The sequence below is a fragment of the Nannospalax galili genome, unplaced genomic scaffold (assembly GCF_000622305.1).
Source record: "Nannospalax galili isolate Female #2095 unplaced genomic scaffold, S.galili_v1.0 scaffold54, whole genome shotgun sequence".
Taxonomy (NCBI): Eukaryota; Metazoa; Chordata; class Mammalia; order Rodentia; family Spalacidae; genus Nannospalax; species Nannospalax galili.
Window position 1 is genome coordinate 14,124,492 of NW_008341028.1, and position 18,445 is coordinate 14,142,936.

General features: G+C 52.9%; 1 protein-coding gene across 1 annotated transcript; it reads right to left on the minus strand.

Moving 5' to 3' along the window:
* Positions 1-2,990: 2,990 nt before the first annotated feature.
* Positions 2,991-17,462, minus strand: Insyn1 (inhibitory synaptic factor 1). Its single transcript, XM_008836460.2, has 3 exons — positions 16,751-17,462; positions 15,618-16,341; positions 2,991-6,693 (listed from the first exon to the last, which is right to left on the minus strand). Exons 2-3 carry the CDS (start codon positions 15,771-15,773, stop codon positions 5,977-5,979), a joined length of 873 nt encoding a protein of 290 aa, XP_008834682.1. The 5' UTR covers positions 15,774-16,341; positions 16,751-17,462; the 3' UTR covers positions 2,991-5,976.
* Positions 17,463-18,445: the final 983 nt, after the last annotated feature.

The following is an 18,445-nucleotide window of genomic DNA, read 5'->3' on the forward strand; positions in this document are numbered from 1 at the left end:
TCCCCCTGCGGTGGGCAAGAAAGCCATCACTCTGATGCTGCTCTCAAGTTCCAGGGAATACCAAACATTCTTAGTTATGTCAGGAAGCTTGAGGGAAGGGCCTCCTGGAAGAAGTTGAACCTCCAAAACAGGACCATATGCTGAGTGGGCACTGAGGACTCCATGTCTGGGACCTCCTCTTGCCTATACTAAGCCTGGAGCGAAGTCTCTCTTGACGGGGGTTATTGTCCTACCTTCAGGCTCCAGGGACAATGCAGTGAACCTTTACAGTGGCAGCAGACTGAGCACCTTTTGCAACAGTCTTAGAGTCATGTGGTAGTTCACCAAGCTGAGCTCCTGCCTCATACTCCTTACTCATACCCCAGGGATGTCTGTTTTCCTTAGTGCCTGTTTCTTAGCGTATGTTTCTTAGTGCCTTAGGGAATTAGGTTTCAGTAACTCTCCCCAAACTCCTGTTAGCCTTCTATTATGGTTTGGATATGAAGTGCACCCCCAAAGGCTCATGTTTTTAAGGCTTGGTCTACAGCTGATGGATGCAGTGGGTTGAGTTATTCTTGAGGGCTCTGACCTAATCATCAAATTTGTTATTTGATGACGTTATCAGAAATTGGTAGAAATTAGGAAGTAGGGCCTGCTTGGAGGAAGTAGGCTGCTAGGAGACATGTTTTTGAAGGGTGTATCTTGTCCGTGGTCCTTTCCTGTCTGCCTTTCTGCTTTCCAGATGTCATGAGGTGAACAGCTCTCCTCCATGACCTTTGCCCTTCCTGTTTGCCTCAGGTGGAAAATTGTCAATGGAACCATTTGAAACTGTGAGCCCAAATAAACTCTTCTTCCCTTAGATTATCTTCTCATGTGACTGTCACACACCCACAAAACAGTGACCAACACTTCCTTCCCCTCCCCAGTTTTCCAAAGTGGGATCAGTCATTGCTACCACCATTTGGCTGAGAAAACTCTCCATTCTCACAGGAGTATTTCTGGCCAACATGAATGAAGGAAAACACATAAAAACTGGGGCCCTCAGGGGGGGCTTATGAAGCCCCACCCTTCCTGAGGACCTAAAGTCAGTTAATGGTTGCTGAGGGAGAGACATTTTCTCCAGGGGTGTAGCCACTGGTAAGTTGTTTATGCTTCTGTTAATAACTCTAATTAAACTCATTGATTCACAAACAAATAAACAACAAAAAGAAAGAAAGAAAAGATGTGTAGGTATAAGGAAGACTGGTTGGGAAGAGGAAGGTGATCAGCAAGAGTAGGGGAAGGACAAGAGAGGACAATAGGGGTGAATATCAAAATATATCATATATGTATCAAAGTGTCATAATGAACCCCATTATTATGTATAATTAACATACGCTAACAAAAACTTCTTAGAAAATAAAATGAAAAAGAAAAAAATTAAATAAAATGAATCAGGCCCCCAGGCCTCTTTCCAAACCTCTTCCATGGATTGTACCTGCCCTGACTCCTGGGGAGCAGAGGATGGGTAGAGTAGTCCTTGAGACTGGGGCTCTGTGGCACTTTTGAGATGACATTTGAGAGGCTGAATGGTGAGTCTCTTTTACATGGTAAGCGTGTTCCATGGGAGCTCCCAACCCCTGCACATTCTAGCAGGAACAGAGGTTAGCAGGAGCCCCCAGGCAGGTGTGTAAGCTTGAGTATTCCTGGCATAGAGTCAGATCAAATCAGCATGGGGACCAAGCCTCAGGCAGTATTGGCCTGAGGTCACCCAAGATCCCCTCTGTTTCCTTGACTGGTTGGCTGGGGACCAGTGAAGGAAGAGAGGTGAGTAGTAATGGCAGTTGTGTCAGGGTGCAGGGCAGGCAGGTGGACAGAATCAAGTTACATGAAAATCCCAGCTGGCTCATGTGTATCAGAAGGACACAGTCTTATCATCCTGCCCAGGTGACCTATGGGGGACAGAAAAGTTGGGAGGGCATCACAGGATGAATATTTAACTTCCTTGTGGAATCCAGTGATTTTCAAGGGCTTTAGAGTATCCATGTTACCAAGGTGCTAATTACATGCTGTTCTTATCTATGAATTGAATGAATCCCTAACACAATAGTCTACTGGATAGCATGTTATTGACTTGTCTAAACTCCATTCTCTCATCTCAGATTAGACAGACGGCTGCCTCCCCCAACCTCCAACCCCCAGGTAGGAGGATGAGTAGATTGGAGGGAGCTAGGGAGCTCAGAAGTTCCAGGCTAAAGGTACTCTCAGCTTTCCCATTTTGCACTGTTTTTTCCCCAAGACCTACCTTCTGTTTCAAGAAGACCTCACTCTACTGTCCACCATGTGGTTACTCCAGTCATTTAAAAACTCATCACCCAAAATGACCTTCATTCCCCCTTCTAGGTACCCAGGGCTAACCTGTTCCAAAGGAAGTGCCAGAGGCACTTGCTCTCATAGACCTCATAAACTATAAATAGCAGTAATATCAAGTTCCTGGCCTCATCAATTTCTGCTGTGTAACTTTGAGCACGATCTTCATTTGTTCATTCTTTCCTTGCCTGACCTGTAAACTGGCAGTTGTAGTTAATCCATTTGATAAACAAATAATTATTGAACAACCTGTTCTGTACTGGGCCCAACTGAATCTGTCATTTAGTGTTGGTTAAAATCATGGCCTGGTGCCTGGCATGCACCAGGCTATCAATAAATGCCAGTTTTCTTACACAAGTCCTGGGGTTGGAAGGTGGAATAGGTGATAATCAGTGGAGATGGGAGGGGTGGGGACAGAGAAAGGGGACACAGGTGAGGGGGGTGGAGGGCTGGGTCTGCTGCCGTTTGGATTTCCTACTATTCTTCCTTGCTAACATGGCCTGGCCTGGCTTTGTCTCTAAAGACAAAGGATGGTGCTAGGATCCTGAATATTGTGCCTCACTTTCTGCCTATGGCTCTTATCAAATCATCTCTGTATCAAATCTATACTCACACTATGTGTAGACTACATCATTGGTTCCTTAGTCTCTCAGACCGAAAAGTGGAGATAGGAATTCTCTTTATTCTCAGGCATGAGGGTATACCACAATGTGCCCATTTTACCAAAGTGGGATCAGGCTTTGATGACCCCTCAACCCAGTTCCCTAACTCACACTGTGTGTCCTTTAGCAAGCTACTTGACTTCTCAGAACCTCAGTTTCCCTACCTGGAAAATAGGCTCAAGTAAAATTACATATCTCACCATTTCTGTGAGGAATGAATGAGATAAGGCATGTGCTTTCACAATGCCAGTGCGTAGTATGCTCTCATTAAATGGGAGCTATTTATTATGCTTAGACTCCTCTCTGTTGCCAGGGCCAGCTTAGCTCCCTCCCACCTCTACCAGAAAATGCTCACAGCAGGTGGTGGGTGAAATCGGACTTCCTAGTAGCAGATCTGCTCCCCAAGAGCAAACCCAGACACCAGCAGAGCAGTCTGGGGGCAGAGAGGAACAGAAGCAGAACTGGCTTGGTGGAAAAGGGACCAGGACGTGTGTGCCCCAAGGACAGGCCCTCCTTCCCTAGGGGTGCAGGTTCCTGGTTCACCTGCTCTGATGGTCAGAAAGCTTTCTCTCCCTGGGTGGGTAGGTCTGTGTTTCAAGTTTTAAGAAGTCCTGGGGATCCTAACCCATTGCCAGTGAGGCCCAGATCCAGTGAGGCAGTCAAGTGCTTTCTGGGCCTTCCCCATAGTGGACCGATAACCACTTCAAAACCAGGACACAGTCACACTATGCCCCATCTGGGTACAAGTGGTAGATCTCAACCATGACCACATATTGCCATATGAGCCAAGGTTAGAGGAGGGGTCTGAGAAGGGAAAAATGTCCTCATCCTGTGTTCTGTCAAAGATCCTGGCTCTAGGCCTCTGTTCCTTCCCCTGTGAAATGAGGTTTCATTTCCCTGACTGTTGAAAAGATGAGAAATATAATATTATCCATGGAGAGGAAAAACAAGTCTCAGAGAGAGAATGGGGTGAGTGGGGATTCCCCAGCTCACTGACAGGGAGGGCAGGACCCTGCTGGCCCTTGTCCTTTGAAGCAGGGTCTTGTCACTGATCTGAGTGGCTCTGACAGGTAGAATTCCCTTTCTCTCTCTGGGTGGACACATTCTGTTTCAAGTCCTAAGAAGCTTTGGGATCCCATTCCATTGCTGGTGAGGCCCGAGGGTTTCCTGGGCTGACAGAAGGGCTCAGCCCCCAGCTCAGAGGCCTGGGCTGGGAAGAACTCACTCCAGCCACCTCTTTTCCACTATGGAGGCTGCACCATGCTGTCTGTAGGACTCTGTCCTCCCCACAGTAGAGACAGATCTCACCCTGTGGCCACGCCAGGTCTGCCAGATCTCCCCATCATGTCCTTGTATCCTCTCCTGACTAGGCTATTGGATCCTATGCTAGGGCTGGACAGCGCCTTCCCAGGCAGAAGCAGGGGTACTGGCAGATCATAAGGCACCTCCCGATAGACCTAGAGGACTGTCCTGCTGCCTTAATGAACATTGCAGTAGGGAGGCCCCAGGAGTGACAGCTTCACCAGTTCATTCACCTCACCTCTCTGCTGGGGGTGGGGAGAGAGGAAGGGGGAGCTGAGTCACGCTGTGGCCATCCCCAGGTCTCCAGCTGTTCCAAGGGACAAAGGCATGTAGTGCTTGTGACTTGGGATGGTTTCTTTCCCCATCCTCTCAGGCCCCCAAGACTGGAAGTCACTGAAACTATGGGCTGGCCTACACTGGCCACAGTAGAGGTGCAGTGCCTTCAGTTTATCGAGTGAGTGTATACTCCTCATCTCCCTGGAGCCTTGTAGCTGCTACTGAGGTGGGTGAAGGTTATCAGATCCATTTTACAGATGAGGTAGAAAGGCTCAAAGAGGCAAATGGATTTGTTCAAGGTTACACAGTTCTAGATGGCAGGGCCAGGCACAACCTACAAGCCACTTGTTCAGCAGGGGCAGGAGGGCAGGGGCTCTGTGACCTGGGGCCAGTTACTTTATTGCTCTGAACCTTAGTCTTTTCATGTGAAAAGTGAAGCAATGAGATAATGCTGCAAATTGCATTATGGTTATTAGTGGCGCAGTGACCTGCCCAGTAAATGTGAGAGATGATTGCCACTATCATCCCCAGGATATTTAGATATGGTCTCTGGGCAGGATGTGCTACAGGTGAAGCTCTGTTGCCTCTACACTCTTTCCTTATCTCCGTTCAGGGCTTGCTAAGGTGAGCCGGAGAAGCGGGGACTGGGTGGGGACATGGTACACCACTTTTAGCTGCCTGCCTGAAGGAAGTGGCCAATAGCATTTGTGACTTGGTCCAGAGCATGGTGACAGCTGCTGCACCTTGTTCACAGACTTCTGGTCTGCTCAGGGCTATGACCTGAGATTCTGAACCACCTAGAATGAGCAAAGAATGGGAGCTGAAAGGATCATGGTGAACCAGGCTCTCAGGGTCCTGCAGGCTCTGTGATTGCCAGCTTCCCAGCAGTAAAAACTGCCCCAGAAACAGATGTCCTTCTCAGTGTCCAGAGCAACCTAAGATACAGGAGGTAAAGCAGGGTCATCTCTCCTGGCAACTCTGCATTAGGTTGGAGAGGCATAGGTCTACCTGGGAGAAGAATGGGGGTGTTTGTCACCCAGGGTCCAGCCAGAGTGATGTCAACCCTGACTCTGTGTTCTCAGTCTCTCATGTGAGCCCTACCCTGGGATACTGCTCCTTTAGCCTACCTCCAGCTTTTGAATTCCCTCTAGGACATAACCCAAGCCAGCAGCCACACACCTCTGTGGTGCTGGGGACCTATGTGTGGGTGGGGTTAGAGTCTCTTCAGGAGTCCTGCCATGGGGAGGGGAGGGTGACTCTGTACATCTGATTATTTTAGGATGAGCTTTCTGAAGTTTTGGGGGCCGATGGGCCCGGATCCTTAGTATTTATGAATTTTATTATGACTGTGTTTGTTTAAATATATATATATATATTTATAGCTCTATGCATTCCCCCCACCCAGCCCCTAGTTCTTGCCCTTGGCTTTCTGTCTGGTGGCCGTATAGGGCAGCACTGTCTGCGTGCTCTTGTCTGATACTGTTTGGGTGCTGCTGTTCCTTGTAATCCTTCGGGTCTGTTCTGGGGCCAACGTGGGGCCTGAGCATCTGGTGGTCAGTGGAGAGCGCCTGGTCTTGTAGGGGGCTGGGGAAGGCTTGAGGGGGCCTGAATGGGGCTCCATATGGGGCAGCTCTGGGGCCAGGCTTGCCGCCTCCTCCTCCACTTCACCATCCCCCTCTTCATCATCACAGCACAGAGCATGGTAAAGCACTTTGTCACTAAACCGTACTCTCTCCCGTGTCCCTGGGGTCCGCTGGGATACCTGACCCTTCATAGGGCCGGCACTGAAGGCCTCCTCACTGGAAGAGTCTGGTGTCTCCACTCGTGGTCCATTGGGGATGGGCATGCCACCATTCATGAGTCGGTAGTCAGGGCCAGTGCCTGGCCGTGGTGCCTCTGGACCATCCACAGAGTCTGATGGGGTAGAGACGTCCAGGAAGGAACAGAACTCCCAGCTGTCTGAGAGGATATCAGCTGTCATGAAGTCCAGGTGGCCCAGGTCAAAGGGGCCCCCTACTCCTGCTTTGTCGCTGCTGGAGGTACTGCTCACAGTGGCGGTGGTCCAGTCGTCTGGCTCCAGTTCAAAGTCAAAGTCGGAGGTTAGCTTGTCGATCTGACTTACCACCTGGCCATGGAAGGGAGAGGAGGTGAGAGGGGCCAGGCAGAGCCCAGAATCACGTGGATGTGTGTGTGTGCCTCTGCTCTGTCCTGGAGACCTCCTGGCTGGTGACCCTGTAAGGTGGGGAGACTGGACTTGAAGTCACAGGTTTGTATGCCCTGTTAAGGGCCCAAATTGGGGCTGGGGAGATAGCTCAGCTGGTAAAATGCTCACCTTACAAGCATGAGGACTTAGGTTTGATTCTCAGAACCACATTAAAAATAAAGAAAAGTTGGGCATGGTAGACTCTTATAATCCCAATCCTAGCAGGAGGAGGAGGGAGGGAAGAGCAGACAGAGGATCCCTGGGGCTTGCTGGAAGTAGGCAGCATCTGAGGAATGACACCCAAGGTTATCCTCTGACCTCCACAAGCACACACACACAGACACACACACACACACACACATGCACGCACGCACACACGCACGCAGGCACGCACGCAGGTACATGCATGGGTACAGGGCCAAATTGGACAAGGGTGAACAGAGTTTGTTTAGGTCACTCCCTTGGGGGAAGAGGCACTGCTTTCAACCCTGCCACCTGCCCATTTACATGTTCCCCTCTCCCAAACACAACTGCTATTTGGGGTGAAGATGGTATGGTGATCAGGGCTCAAACTTGGTTTTGTTGAGAGACTCCAGCAAGCCTTGGAAATCCTGCCCTGAAGACCTCCTGGCTGTTGACTCTGCAAGGTGGTGGCTGGACTTGAAGGCAGTGTTGAGATGAGCAGCCCACTCACTCTCAGGGAGAAATGACAAGGGCAGTCATAAGGAGGACCCTGCCCTACCTACCTAAAGCATCCTGGACTCATCTCTGCCATCAGGTAGTGACTCTCTCAAGAGTCTCTTTCCAGCCCTGGGGACTAGAGCAGCAGGTGTGTGGCAGTGGTTGGGTCACCCTCCCCTTCTAACTGCATGCCCTGGAGCCTCCTCCCTCCTTGTCTTCCCTGCCTACTGATGAGCAGAGATCAATCCAAGCTTATTGGGAAAAGGAATAAAGCAAGCATTCTTTGTTAAGCAATAAAGGGACCATTCATCCTGGCCCAGAGCTGCTTGTTAAATGTACTCAAGGGGCAGCTCAGCTGTGGAGGTCACTGGACCCTGCTCTGCCCCCTGTAAAGAAAAGCCCTCGGTCTCTGAGCAGACAGTTCTGCCTGTGGATGCACCCTTGCCTGGGCCTCTTTTGGCTCATAAATCAGAAAGGAAGACAGGGAGAGAGGGAGGCAGATCAGACAGAGGCCTAGGGAGAGGACAGAGCTTGAGAAGGGGGAGAGGAGGGTCAGGCCAAGGCCAGAATATAAAACAAACAAAACAGCCAGCGGAGGGAGCAAGTGTTAGAGCCACAGAGACCCAGGGACAGAGACATAATGAACCATCAGGACCAATATCCTGTTCCCAGCATCTGGCTGGCATTATCTGCCTGGGCTCCGAGTGGTCAGTTAATAAGTTAACTAAGCAAGTCTTAATCCAATTCTCCTTTACCAGCTACTGTTGTCATTCAGACACTGCTCCATGCCTGGTGAGAAAAGTAGGTGGTTGGTGCTCCAAGGTGAGGCAGGAAGCAAGCAAAGATTCTGTCTAGAGCAGCTGGGTCAGTGGGAGATGGGCTCCAGGTACCTGACTGTCCCTATACCTTTCAAGGTCTGTTTCTCAATTAATAAATTGGGACAGTGGGTGAACTAGTTTACCTATAAGGTCCCTTCCATCTCTGAGATTCTAGGAGTCTGTCTCTGTAAGTGAGTCTGAGAAGTTGTTTGAGGAGCCCATGCCTAGGGAAGTTCCCTTACTGTGGCTGCAGGAATCAGTTGGCTGAGATCTGCAGAGGACTGGAGGGGGGACACCCGGGGGACAGACTTTAGGCAAGTCACATAAGCTTTCTGGAACGCAATGTCATTCAGCATCAAGTGCCTGGCCAGCCTCACCAGAGCTTCATGGCGAGCAACAAGGATAGTGGGAGGATTTGGAGGAGACCTGGAAATCAAAAAGACATCGCCGCTCACCTCAGAGCACCTACTATGTGCCAAGCTTTTCATTTTGCACCCACGAGATCATAACACTCCCAGCTGCTGTCTTGTGTTTTCAAAAGCACTAGCCTGGTGGTCTGGGTGCTGAGGAATTAAACCAGGGGCAGCCTAAGAAGAGGCTCTGCTGTTCAGTTAGCCACATCCTCAGATGGGACTTCTGATCCTGAGAGCCATCACCAGCTGCTGCAGCCTGAGGGTGGTGGTACTTGGAGGAAGCTGGGATTGAATGGCTTGGCTGGGATCCCACAGACTCAGCAGAGGCCAGGCTGGGTACAGAAGGCCTGATGGATGGAAGGGATATCCTGGGTGTACCCAGCAGAAGCCTGTAAGCCTGGGGTTGGGGAGGGGCAGACATATTCCTAGCTGACCACCTGTTCCAGAAGCCTTCCCATTGGGTTCCTTCCCTTCTACATTAGCATCCTCTTTTGGTTCACCTTGGGGTATGGAGAATGGGAAAGAGGGAGGCCTGGTTTCAGGTCTCAAGTCTGCCCCCTGTTGGCAACAGAATTGAAGGTAGATGATAATCCACCTCCAAGCTGTTGTCTCCTGCTCTGACATGATATCACTCACCTTGCCCAGGATGATGAAGATGGAAGAATTACCACCATGTTTTAAACTACTGCATCTGGACAGCTAAACCAGTAAGTCAAAGCTGAGCTCCAACCCCGACTTCACCACTTAGGAGCTGTGTAATCTTAACCAAGTTACTTAACTTCTCTGTACTTCTGTTACTTTACCAAAGGAGAATTCCAGCAGTACTTACTTGAAAGGGCTACTATGAGGACTTGACCTAACACTGTTGGAAAAGCAGAAAGAACAATGTAGACTACCAGTATCCATCACGCACCAATAGACATGAACATATGGCCAGGCCCAAGAGCAGATAGGAATCCATTCTTCACCCAAGAAATGCCACACTGATGGGGAGGTTTTGGTGTCTGTGGCAGAATGCCAGGATATGGTACACCTTTCATGGCTGTGTGTGCTGGTACTTATTTACCTGAAGTATACATGTGTCCTTGAGCACTACAGATCTGATTTTTACAACACTTGATGAATGACAGAAGTGAGGATCAGAAAGAGAAGTCAAGTGCTCTGTGGTACTCAGCTTCTGTGCGGGGTCCTGGGTCAGTCCCTAACCCTGCTTCCCTTCTCTAGTGTCTCATTTCACAGGCCAGCGTGGAGGGCAGGTGTTGGGACAGGCCTGTGTGACCTGCCTCTCTGCTCTGGTTGTCTTGAAATCTGTGATTTCTCTCTGAGATTTAATAATCATTTTGCCTACATGTAATTTGGGATTGTCTTGGAGTGCAGAGAAATAATTATATACACAGAAGGAAAGAAGGGGAGAAAGGAGAAAGAACCAGAAAAATCTCAAAGCAGGAAGGGACTAGAGAGACACTGCTGAATGTACCCATGCCATTGTATTTACTGATGGGGAAACTGAGGCCCAGCACCTGGAAAGAGCTGAGTTGAGGCTTGAAGTGGAGTCCTGACTCCCTGGTCTGGCACCTTGCAACCAAGACTAACCTTCTCTGAGGGGCTAAGACTGTGCATGTGAGAGGGAAAGCAGGGCAGAGAGCTGTCTCAAGTTCCCTAACCTGTTTTGGTCAGCCTTGCCCATTGAAATCTTCCCATCCACAGCAACTTCGTGCCAGTGCCTGCTCCATGGTCTGCATTAGGGAATGTTCTGATCAGCATCAGGACCACATCCCCCCTATGCCTCCAGTCCTTTCCTGCTCCCCAAACTCCTGAGCCTTCTAAATGCCACCCCCTTTCCCCTCCAGCAGGTGGCCTCCCCCTCATCTCCTTGTACATTTTACCAAGCTCCCGGCTGCCACTGGGCTCACCTGGCATGCCCTCCCTCCCATTTCTCTCCATTCTCACTTTGTGGAGAAAGCCTCCTGGTTCCCAGCTGAGGGCAATATTGGTTGCAGCTGCACTTTTGTGCCTGCATGTCATAATGTGGTTGAAGTTTGTCTCCCTGATAGACAGTAAGCCTTAGAAAGGTTAGGGCTGGGTCTGTTCACCCATCATTGTACCCCCAGCTACACAGAGATTGGCCTACTCTATAAGTGAAGCTGTAGACCAGCTGACAGAAGCCTGAGGGGCTTCTGTGTTATATACCTGGACCATCCAGTATACCTGGCTGGGACCCTCCCTCCACCACTGGCTGAAATCCCTCTTCAAGGAAGGCATTTTTGTGTTCTCTGAGGACTCAGTGTCCCAGACCTAGCGTCCCCACCTCCTTCCCTTTCTCCCAGCTCCCTGGACAGCTGGTTATATAACTGGGGATCCTGCATTATTTATGACCACTGATTGTTTTTTAATTCTGTGATTACATTGTTTATTATCTTCCTGGGGGGCTGTGGCATTGGCGAGAGGGAGAGTGAGCTGATCATGATTCATGGCTCTCATCCCGCAATTTGGCCTAATTGGCCAGGGAGCCTCTGTGAATCTGTCCGGAGGAGAGAAGGCAAAGGAAAAAGGGAGGAAAAGAAGGTGTGAAAAAAAATAACAGAAAAAAATTCACCCAAGTCATGCTGAACTGCAGGTGATAGAGCTGACCCACTTTGGCACAGCCCTGTGGTCCCCAGCCTCTCCTGCTCCAGCTGCTTCCTGGCTAGGCCACATTTATTCCTCTCTCACTAGCAAAGGCTGTGGTTTTCCCTGACACCTTTACACATGGCACCTGACCAATGGACAGCTGGAAAACAGGCTGCCACAGAACTATGCAAACCAGGTGGTGGGACCACCGTCTTGCCACCTCCAGCAGAAGAGAGGCTGTGGCCACCCTGTTGTTCTGAGATCTTTGGGACAAGTGGGCAACCTTACCCTTAAGTTATATCCTACCCAAGACTTACTGGAAATGTGGGAGTACACATGGTCAATGAAAGGATCACTTCTGAACACCCCATGGAGCAGAGGGAAGCCAAGTACCTGTTCAAGGTGAGCTCAACCATTGGTGGGCCAAGGATGAGGACCTTTAATCCTACCCTTGGGAGCTCTGAGCCTGTGGGCAGCAGGGGGAGGCATGAGGAGGCAGATTCTCCCCCAGAAACACAACTAGATTTGTGGAAAGTAGGGATTTTTACTGACATCAAATTCATGTTCTATACTCTGCTGCATGGTCTCCACTGCATACCCTCCCTTGTCCTCTGAGGCCCTCTCTGCTCCCCCTTCCAATGGCTTCCTCAATGATCACATTCACTTCCTCCCCACGGCCCTGGTACCATAGCTCCCACTGCCTGCAATGTTCTTCCCCTAGATGGCTGGTGATCTTGTCTCTCGCGTCTGTGCATCTCTGTTCAAAAGCTACTTTACTGGAGTCCCCTTCCTACCTCCATCATGGTCACTGTCTCTCCTTTCCTCATTGGTGGGAGATGAGACTGCCTACTCCAGGTGGCACCCTTTTGGCTAAGAGGCTGCTATGACTCTAGAAAACAAGGCTATTCATGGAGTTGGGGAGCAGGAAAGTGCTAGAATAATTTAGTAATAATACCTAACAGTGGGCTGGGGACATGTCCTAACATGTGAGGCCCTGGATTCAGTCTCCAACAATGCAATGTAAAAACAAAACAAAAAAGATATGGTGTTGGCTTTGTGCCTGGCATCTCTGTGACTCTAATTCACAGTTCCCTTTCCTTTGTTTATATGTGTGTGTGTGTATGTAAATTAAAAATTTACATATATTTGTAAATAAAGAATTAGAATCTTGATTTTACAGATGGGCCAACAGAAGCACAGAGAAGCAAAGTAACTTTCCCAAGTTCACACAGCTCATGAAGGGGTGGTACTCAGATCTGAACCAGAAACCACTGGCTGCCTGGCCTGTGGTGTTAATCCTTGGGCTGGGCTATGCCTCTAACTTAAGATCCACTGAATCTGAGGAGCCTGCTGGGATTGGCTTGGCATCCTGGAGTACTGAGGCACCTAGGAGAAATGAGGGCTAATTAACCTTTGACTATTACATCCCTGGGTGGCTCAGTTTCAGCTTTCAAAGCACTTTTATATTCCTTACCTCATTTAGTCCTTTAACTGACTCTCCCTACTTTTGGGATAGGACTTGCTGCCTGTCACCCAGGGAGCTGGTGGAAGAACTATAGTGGAGACTGAGAAAGTAGAGAGAGGGAATTTCAGATCCTCTGGGAATGAGAGCAGGTATCAGTCCTCCTTCATCCCAAGCCTCCAACAACCCTTGCTGTATCACTGTGAGGGAGGAGCCATCAGCACCTCCATTTCAGAGAGGAGCAAACTGAGACTCAGGGGTTTTCGTGGCTTTCATCCCTTGGTGAATATCAGGCTATATGCTTAGGATGGTGAGAAGTGTTCCCAGTGTTGGTGATGTTGGGCAGGGAAGAAGAGGTATAGGGGACAGGAGGATGACATAAGGATGATGGAGGGTAACAGCAGAGCCTGTCCTTTGCTGCCTGGCCCCTTCAGCAAGGTTCCTGTGCAGCACCCCTGCCAGCCCTGTATATGACTCCTGTCTTCACACCAAAGTGCTTTGGTCTGAGCTCTTGGGGTGGAGCAGGCACTACCCAGGGAGTAGGGTATGATGAAAGAATAGGGCTTGCTGTTCTCTTCACCACAGGCCCACAGATGTCCCTGATGGAAAAACACCACACTGAGGGCCTGAATGGAGTCAGACAGATCAGTTTTATGTCCCCCTTAAGGACCGAGAGTCACCATCACACGTTCTAAACGAGGACCTGAGCACAGATACTCCCATCCCCAACAAACCCCATCCCAAAGGTTATGAGATATCTTCTACTCTTGGGTCTCCCCTCTTATCTGCCTATCACCCTATATGCATACCGCCCTCTGCCTGGGAGACTAGGGAGCTCTGAGGCTCACCCCCTACACCCAGTTGGGTGCCATTGGCAGCGGGCAGGCAGTGGCATTCAGGGTAGATTTTGGTTGTCATAGCAACTTGCCAAAGTCTAGGGTGAAGACACACGGCCTACAGGTGTGGGGGAGGAAACTCATCACTGTTTGTCCTGGCTCAGGCCTCTGGGGTACATAAACTGTCACCCTGTCACCCAGAGCTCTGGAGTGACGGACATGGGGAATAGGTGAATGTGAAAGGTAAGGGAACACCTAAAAAATCCACCAGTTATTCCTAGCACTTAGGCACCACAGCATAAGCATCAGGTATCACCTCCTGAAGATCCTTGTCAAAATGCTGAGGTTACCCAGTACCCCACCTCAAATAAGCATTGGGAATCTGAGCTCTAGGCTCAGTTCTGTCACAGGTAGGTTGTGTGACCTTGGACAAGCTTCTCTGGGCCTCAGTTCCTTCAACAGTAAGTGGACAGGGCTAGTCTGGACAATCTGTGAGATTTCTTCAAGCTTTGAATGCTGAGAGAGAGGATGAAGGGCCCTGGAAGATGCTCCATTAGGAGCAGGCTCAAAGTTGTACCAAGGCTGACTCCCAGGATTATAGACAACACCAGTTCTTGCTGGGGTTCCATGTCCCTTCCTGAGAGTGGGACTGATAAAACTGCAGGGCATCCAGAATAAGATAGGAGTAGAAGAGGACAAGCTAGTTCTTTGGACTCATGAAGTCAGAGGAGAGGTTGCTCAGGAGCCTGTGGCCTTTGACTTCCAAACTGTACTTGGAGCTCAGACTATGGGCAGCCCAGTGCATAGGCAGAAGCACCACCACCTCCGCCTTTGTGAAGCACCAGCTATCCCTATCCCTGGAGACAGGATCTCCTGGCAGGTTCCAGGAAGCTGACCTTGGACCTGGGGCTGTACTGCTTTAGGACGATCCTGGCCTGGCATCTCTGTGACGCCAATTCACATCTCCCTTCAAACAACCCCTCTCCTTCAGTTTCAGGTCAGGCTGGAAAGCCACTTTGCCAGTCTGGAGTTCATGCCCATAGCCTGCCCCATCTCCTCAGTCTCTTACAGCGTCCTCACTACACAGCTAGCCAGGGAGCCAGAGCCTATAACTCAGCTCAATCTGCTCCCCTTTCATCTCTGCAGGGGCCCTGGTTACAAGGAGTTGAAATTTGCCTAAAGCCCACCTGGCTGGTGTAATGGGCCCCAGTGGGCAAATTCAGGCCAGCAGCTCAGAACGCTGGTCATGCATTTTGGGCATGAACGCAGCCCAGGGGGCAGGGTGGAGGACACGTGTACCTCATTACCCCAGCAATGTGGGAAGCAGTAATTAAACCTTGCTCCACTTAGAGAGTCAGAGAGGGACACACACATCTCGGGGTTTCTCACTGACTTTTTGGCCTCGGCAAAAACCATTCAGAAGCATGCCCCGAGGGATGGGGGCAGTCCATCTCTCTAAAGTAGATCTCTCTTACTGCCAATGTACACAAGGACCCCTGCCTGATCCCCTCCAGCAGCTCCCAGCCTCATTCTTACTCCAAGACAGAGAGGCCATAGCTGGTTTTAATCGCCTCTCCCAGATTAAGGGTTCTCTGTGTGATGGATGGGGTAATGCTTTCAGCTGGGCCTCAAGCAAAAGGAACTGATTCAGCAAAGCCATCCACACTCTTCCAGAGTCCCTGTGACCAGCTCAGCATCTGGGAGACAGATAGTGGAGGTCAAAGGTCAGCTTGGGGGCATTTAGTCCTCACTGGTCATCCAGGCAGCCTGCAATGCTAACCACAGAGCCCGGGCCCACTGATATCAGCTCAAGCAGTCTCTGAAACATCAAGGACCTTCCAACCATGGGCATGGTCAGTTTTAGCAAAAACATTTTGTGGTAAGGAGAAGGAAGAGAAGGGTGGTCCTCAACAGAGTGGCCCTAATGCACATAGCTTTGCACATTCAAACACACATGTATGTTTTGGTGCTGAGCCCAGCCAAGCAGGGTTAGGGTCTGTGTGACCCCTGCTCACCCCTCACTCACCTCCCTCAGTTCCTTGGCCACCTCCTTGAGTTCCCTCAGAATGCCTTCGAGCTGCCCGATGACCATCTTCATGCGCTGTCGAATCCGCTCCCGCTCTCCACCACTGTTGGGATCGTCACTGGGCTGCCCGAGGTCTGGGGCACCCCGAATGTTCATCCTTCACCACGTGGCCGCAGGCCTGCCCATACTCGCCCCAGGGGGGCACACACTTCGTCTGCCTCCACCGAGCCCCCCTCGGTCGGGCAGAGCTCCACATCTTAACGGCCCCCCAGCCCACCCTGGCCTTGGGCAGCCTTCACCCAGACCGTGCAGCCTGCCACTACACCTACTTTGCCCCTGGGTGGGGAATGGAGCACCCAGAGGGAGACAGAATATGACAAGGGGGGGGGGGTTCAAAGTGAGGACACAGAAGGGCAAGGGGAGGGGCCTTGGGTCCAAAGAACAGCTTCCAGGACTTGGAGTGCCTGTGGTGCACAGAGCCTATCTTTGCCTGAACCTGGTTGCTGAGGCAGGGGGATGATTCTGCAAGAACTAAGGGTAAGAGATGCCCTTGGGATGGGGAAAGGCAACAATCCCCTCGCAACTCCTAGGCAGTTGCAAAGGCAGAGGTCTCTGGAGGCAACTGAAACTGCAGAGGGACAGTGGTCAGGGTCTTCCAGGTGTGGAGGGGGCTCCAGACATGGGCAGCGCTGGAGAGGAAGCTGGATCCGAGGAGGGCAGCCCCCTGCAGAGAGAGCAAGCCTGGCGTCAGCCCTCCCAGGCTGCAGCATCAGCCTGCTGCCGCTGCCTCCCTCCTCTCACTGCCTGTACCCTTCCTTCCTCGCTGGAGATTTATTTATTTTTTGTTTGTGGGGAGGGGTGGTGAAGCAGATGGTTTTCAGCATACCCCCCTTCTAGAGGGATAATGGGGGAGTCTCTGCTTTGGAGGCAGAAGTCCTCAGCTTTCTCTGGGGCACCCTGGCCGCGTTTTCCCCACCCCCTCAGCCACCAGTCAAGCTTGGCCCGGCTGGTTCTGCACAGGGCCTCTTCAGCTCTCCATCCTTCTTCCAGTGCCCACAGGGTGCCCTCGTTTCCACCGGACCCTCCCTCCCTCCAGCACTGCCTTCCCTCGGATTCCCAGCTCCCGGACTCACCGAGGGTGGGGGCACCGGCCTTTCCTCCAAGCAGCTTCGGGGGCCAAGCCCCAAGGAGAGGTTGGGGGGCCCCCAAGGCTCCCTAGGGCGGGCTTCTCTCTCTGGACCCTTCGGACCCTGGCCTCAGGAAGGTCCTCGGAGCGTCAGCCAGAGACATCTGGGCGGTGGGAGGGGGCGGGGCCTCCGCGCTTCGGGGAAGGGGGCAGGAAAAATCTCTCACCACCTCCGCCAGGCTCCGGGACGATATGAGCGAGGGTCCGGCGGGCTCGGGGCTCCGAGGCCACAGGTGACCCGGGCGCAGGACGGCCGAGGCAACACTGGGCCGGTTCCGGAGCGTGAGCCAAAGTCGGAGGGCTGGGGAGGGCGTCGGGATCCCCTCAGCCTGGCATTCCCAGGGATCCTCACGGTTCGCGATTCTCTCTGTCCAGTCCAGATCCGCAGGGTCCCGAATCCTTCCGGGTGCTCTGCCCTGCCCGCGAGCTGGCACCGCTGGGCGCCCAGGATGCGCTCAGCCGGGACCCAGAGTGTCCGCGCTCCGGCCGGGGCGGCGTCCGGAGCGGCCGCGGGATCCGCTCAGCTCAGTCCCGCAGTCGGCTCGGTCCAGGGTGGGGAATGTCCGGATTCCTCCCGGCCCCCCGGGGGGTGATGCGGGGGAGGGGGCGTCGGCGGTGGCCGCGGGCACCCGGTGTCGGCGGAGATGGAGCGCGCAAGGCTTGGCCTGAGGAATAGCGGGGGGGGGGGGGGGGGGGGGGGGGGGGGGGGGGGGGGGGCGGCGGCCAGGATCGGCGCCCTGCGGAGGAGAGCAGAGGGGCGACGGAGGCGACACGGAGGAGGCACGGCGGGCCCGGCCGGGCGCACGGGGCGCGCAGCCTCCGCTCGACTCGGCCGCCTCCTGCGCGCTTGCTCTCGGCTCCGAGCCTCGCGGCTCCGGGCGGCTGCGGAAGGGGTAAACGAGGCACCGGGGTGTCCCGGGCCTCTCTCCCCGGCTGTCTCGCCCTCGGAGCAGAGGGGCGACGGAGGCGACACGGAGGAGGCACGGCGGGCCCGGCCGGGCGCACGGGGCGCGCAGCCTCCGCTCGACTCGGCCGCCTCCTGCGCGCTTGCTCTCGGCTCCGAGCCTCGCGGCTCCGGGCGGCTGCGGAAGGGGTAAACGAGGCACCGGGGTGTCCCGGGCCTCTCTCCCCGGCTGTCTCGCCCTCGGCTTGCCCTGCGCTGGCCGCCCGGCTCCGCGGGCCTGGCCCGCTTCCCCCACCCCGAGTGCCGGCCGCCCGGGCGGGCGCTGGCTCCCTCAAAGGCCGCGGGGCTGCGCGGCTCCGCTCGCCTCGGCGCTGGCAGGGAAGGGGCCGGCCCGCGCGCCGGGAGGGAGCTTTTAAAGCGACACACACGCCTGCCAGCGCCCTGAGCCAAGCGCGCGAGCCGGGGGGTCTCGCCACCCCAGGGAGGGAAAGACGCGGCGCTAGCGGGGCTGGAGGATGGCTAGCCCGGCCGACAGTCGCCGGCCGAGGTCGCACAGAGGCGGAGACTTGAAGTTTCTTTCCCTCATTTTGACACAGCCCTTTGGTTCCCTTTCCCCTCTGCGGTGCACCCGGGTTTCCCTTCTGACTCCTTCCTTCATTCAGGCCCCCTCCCGCCTCTGCCACCATACCTCAGACTACCCCAGACCTTGCTTTAGCTCAGAAAACAAAATCTGGCCAA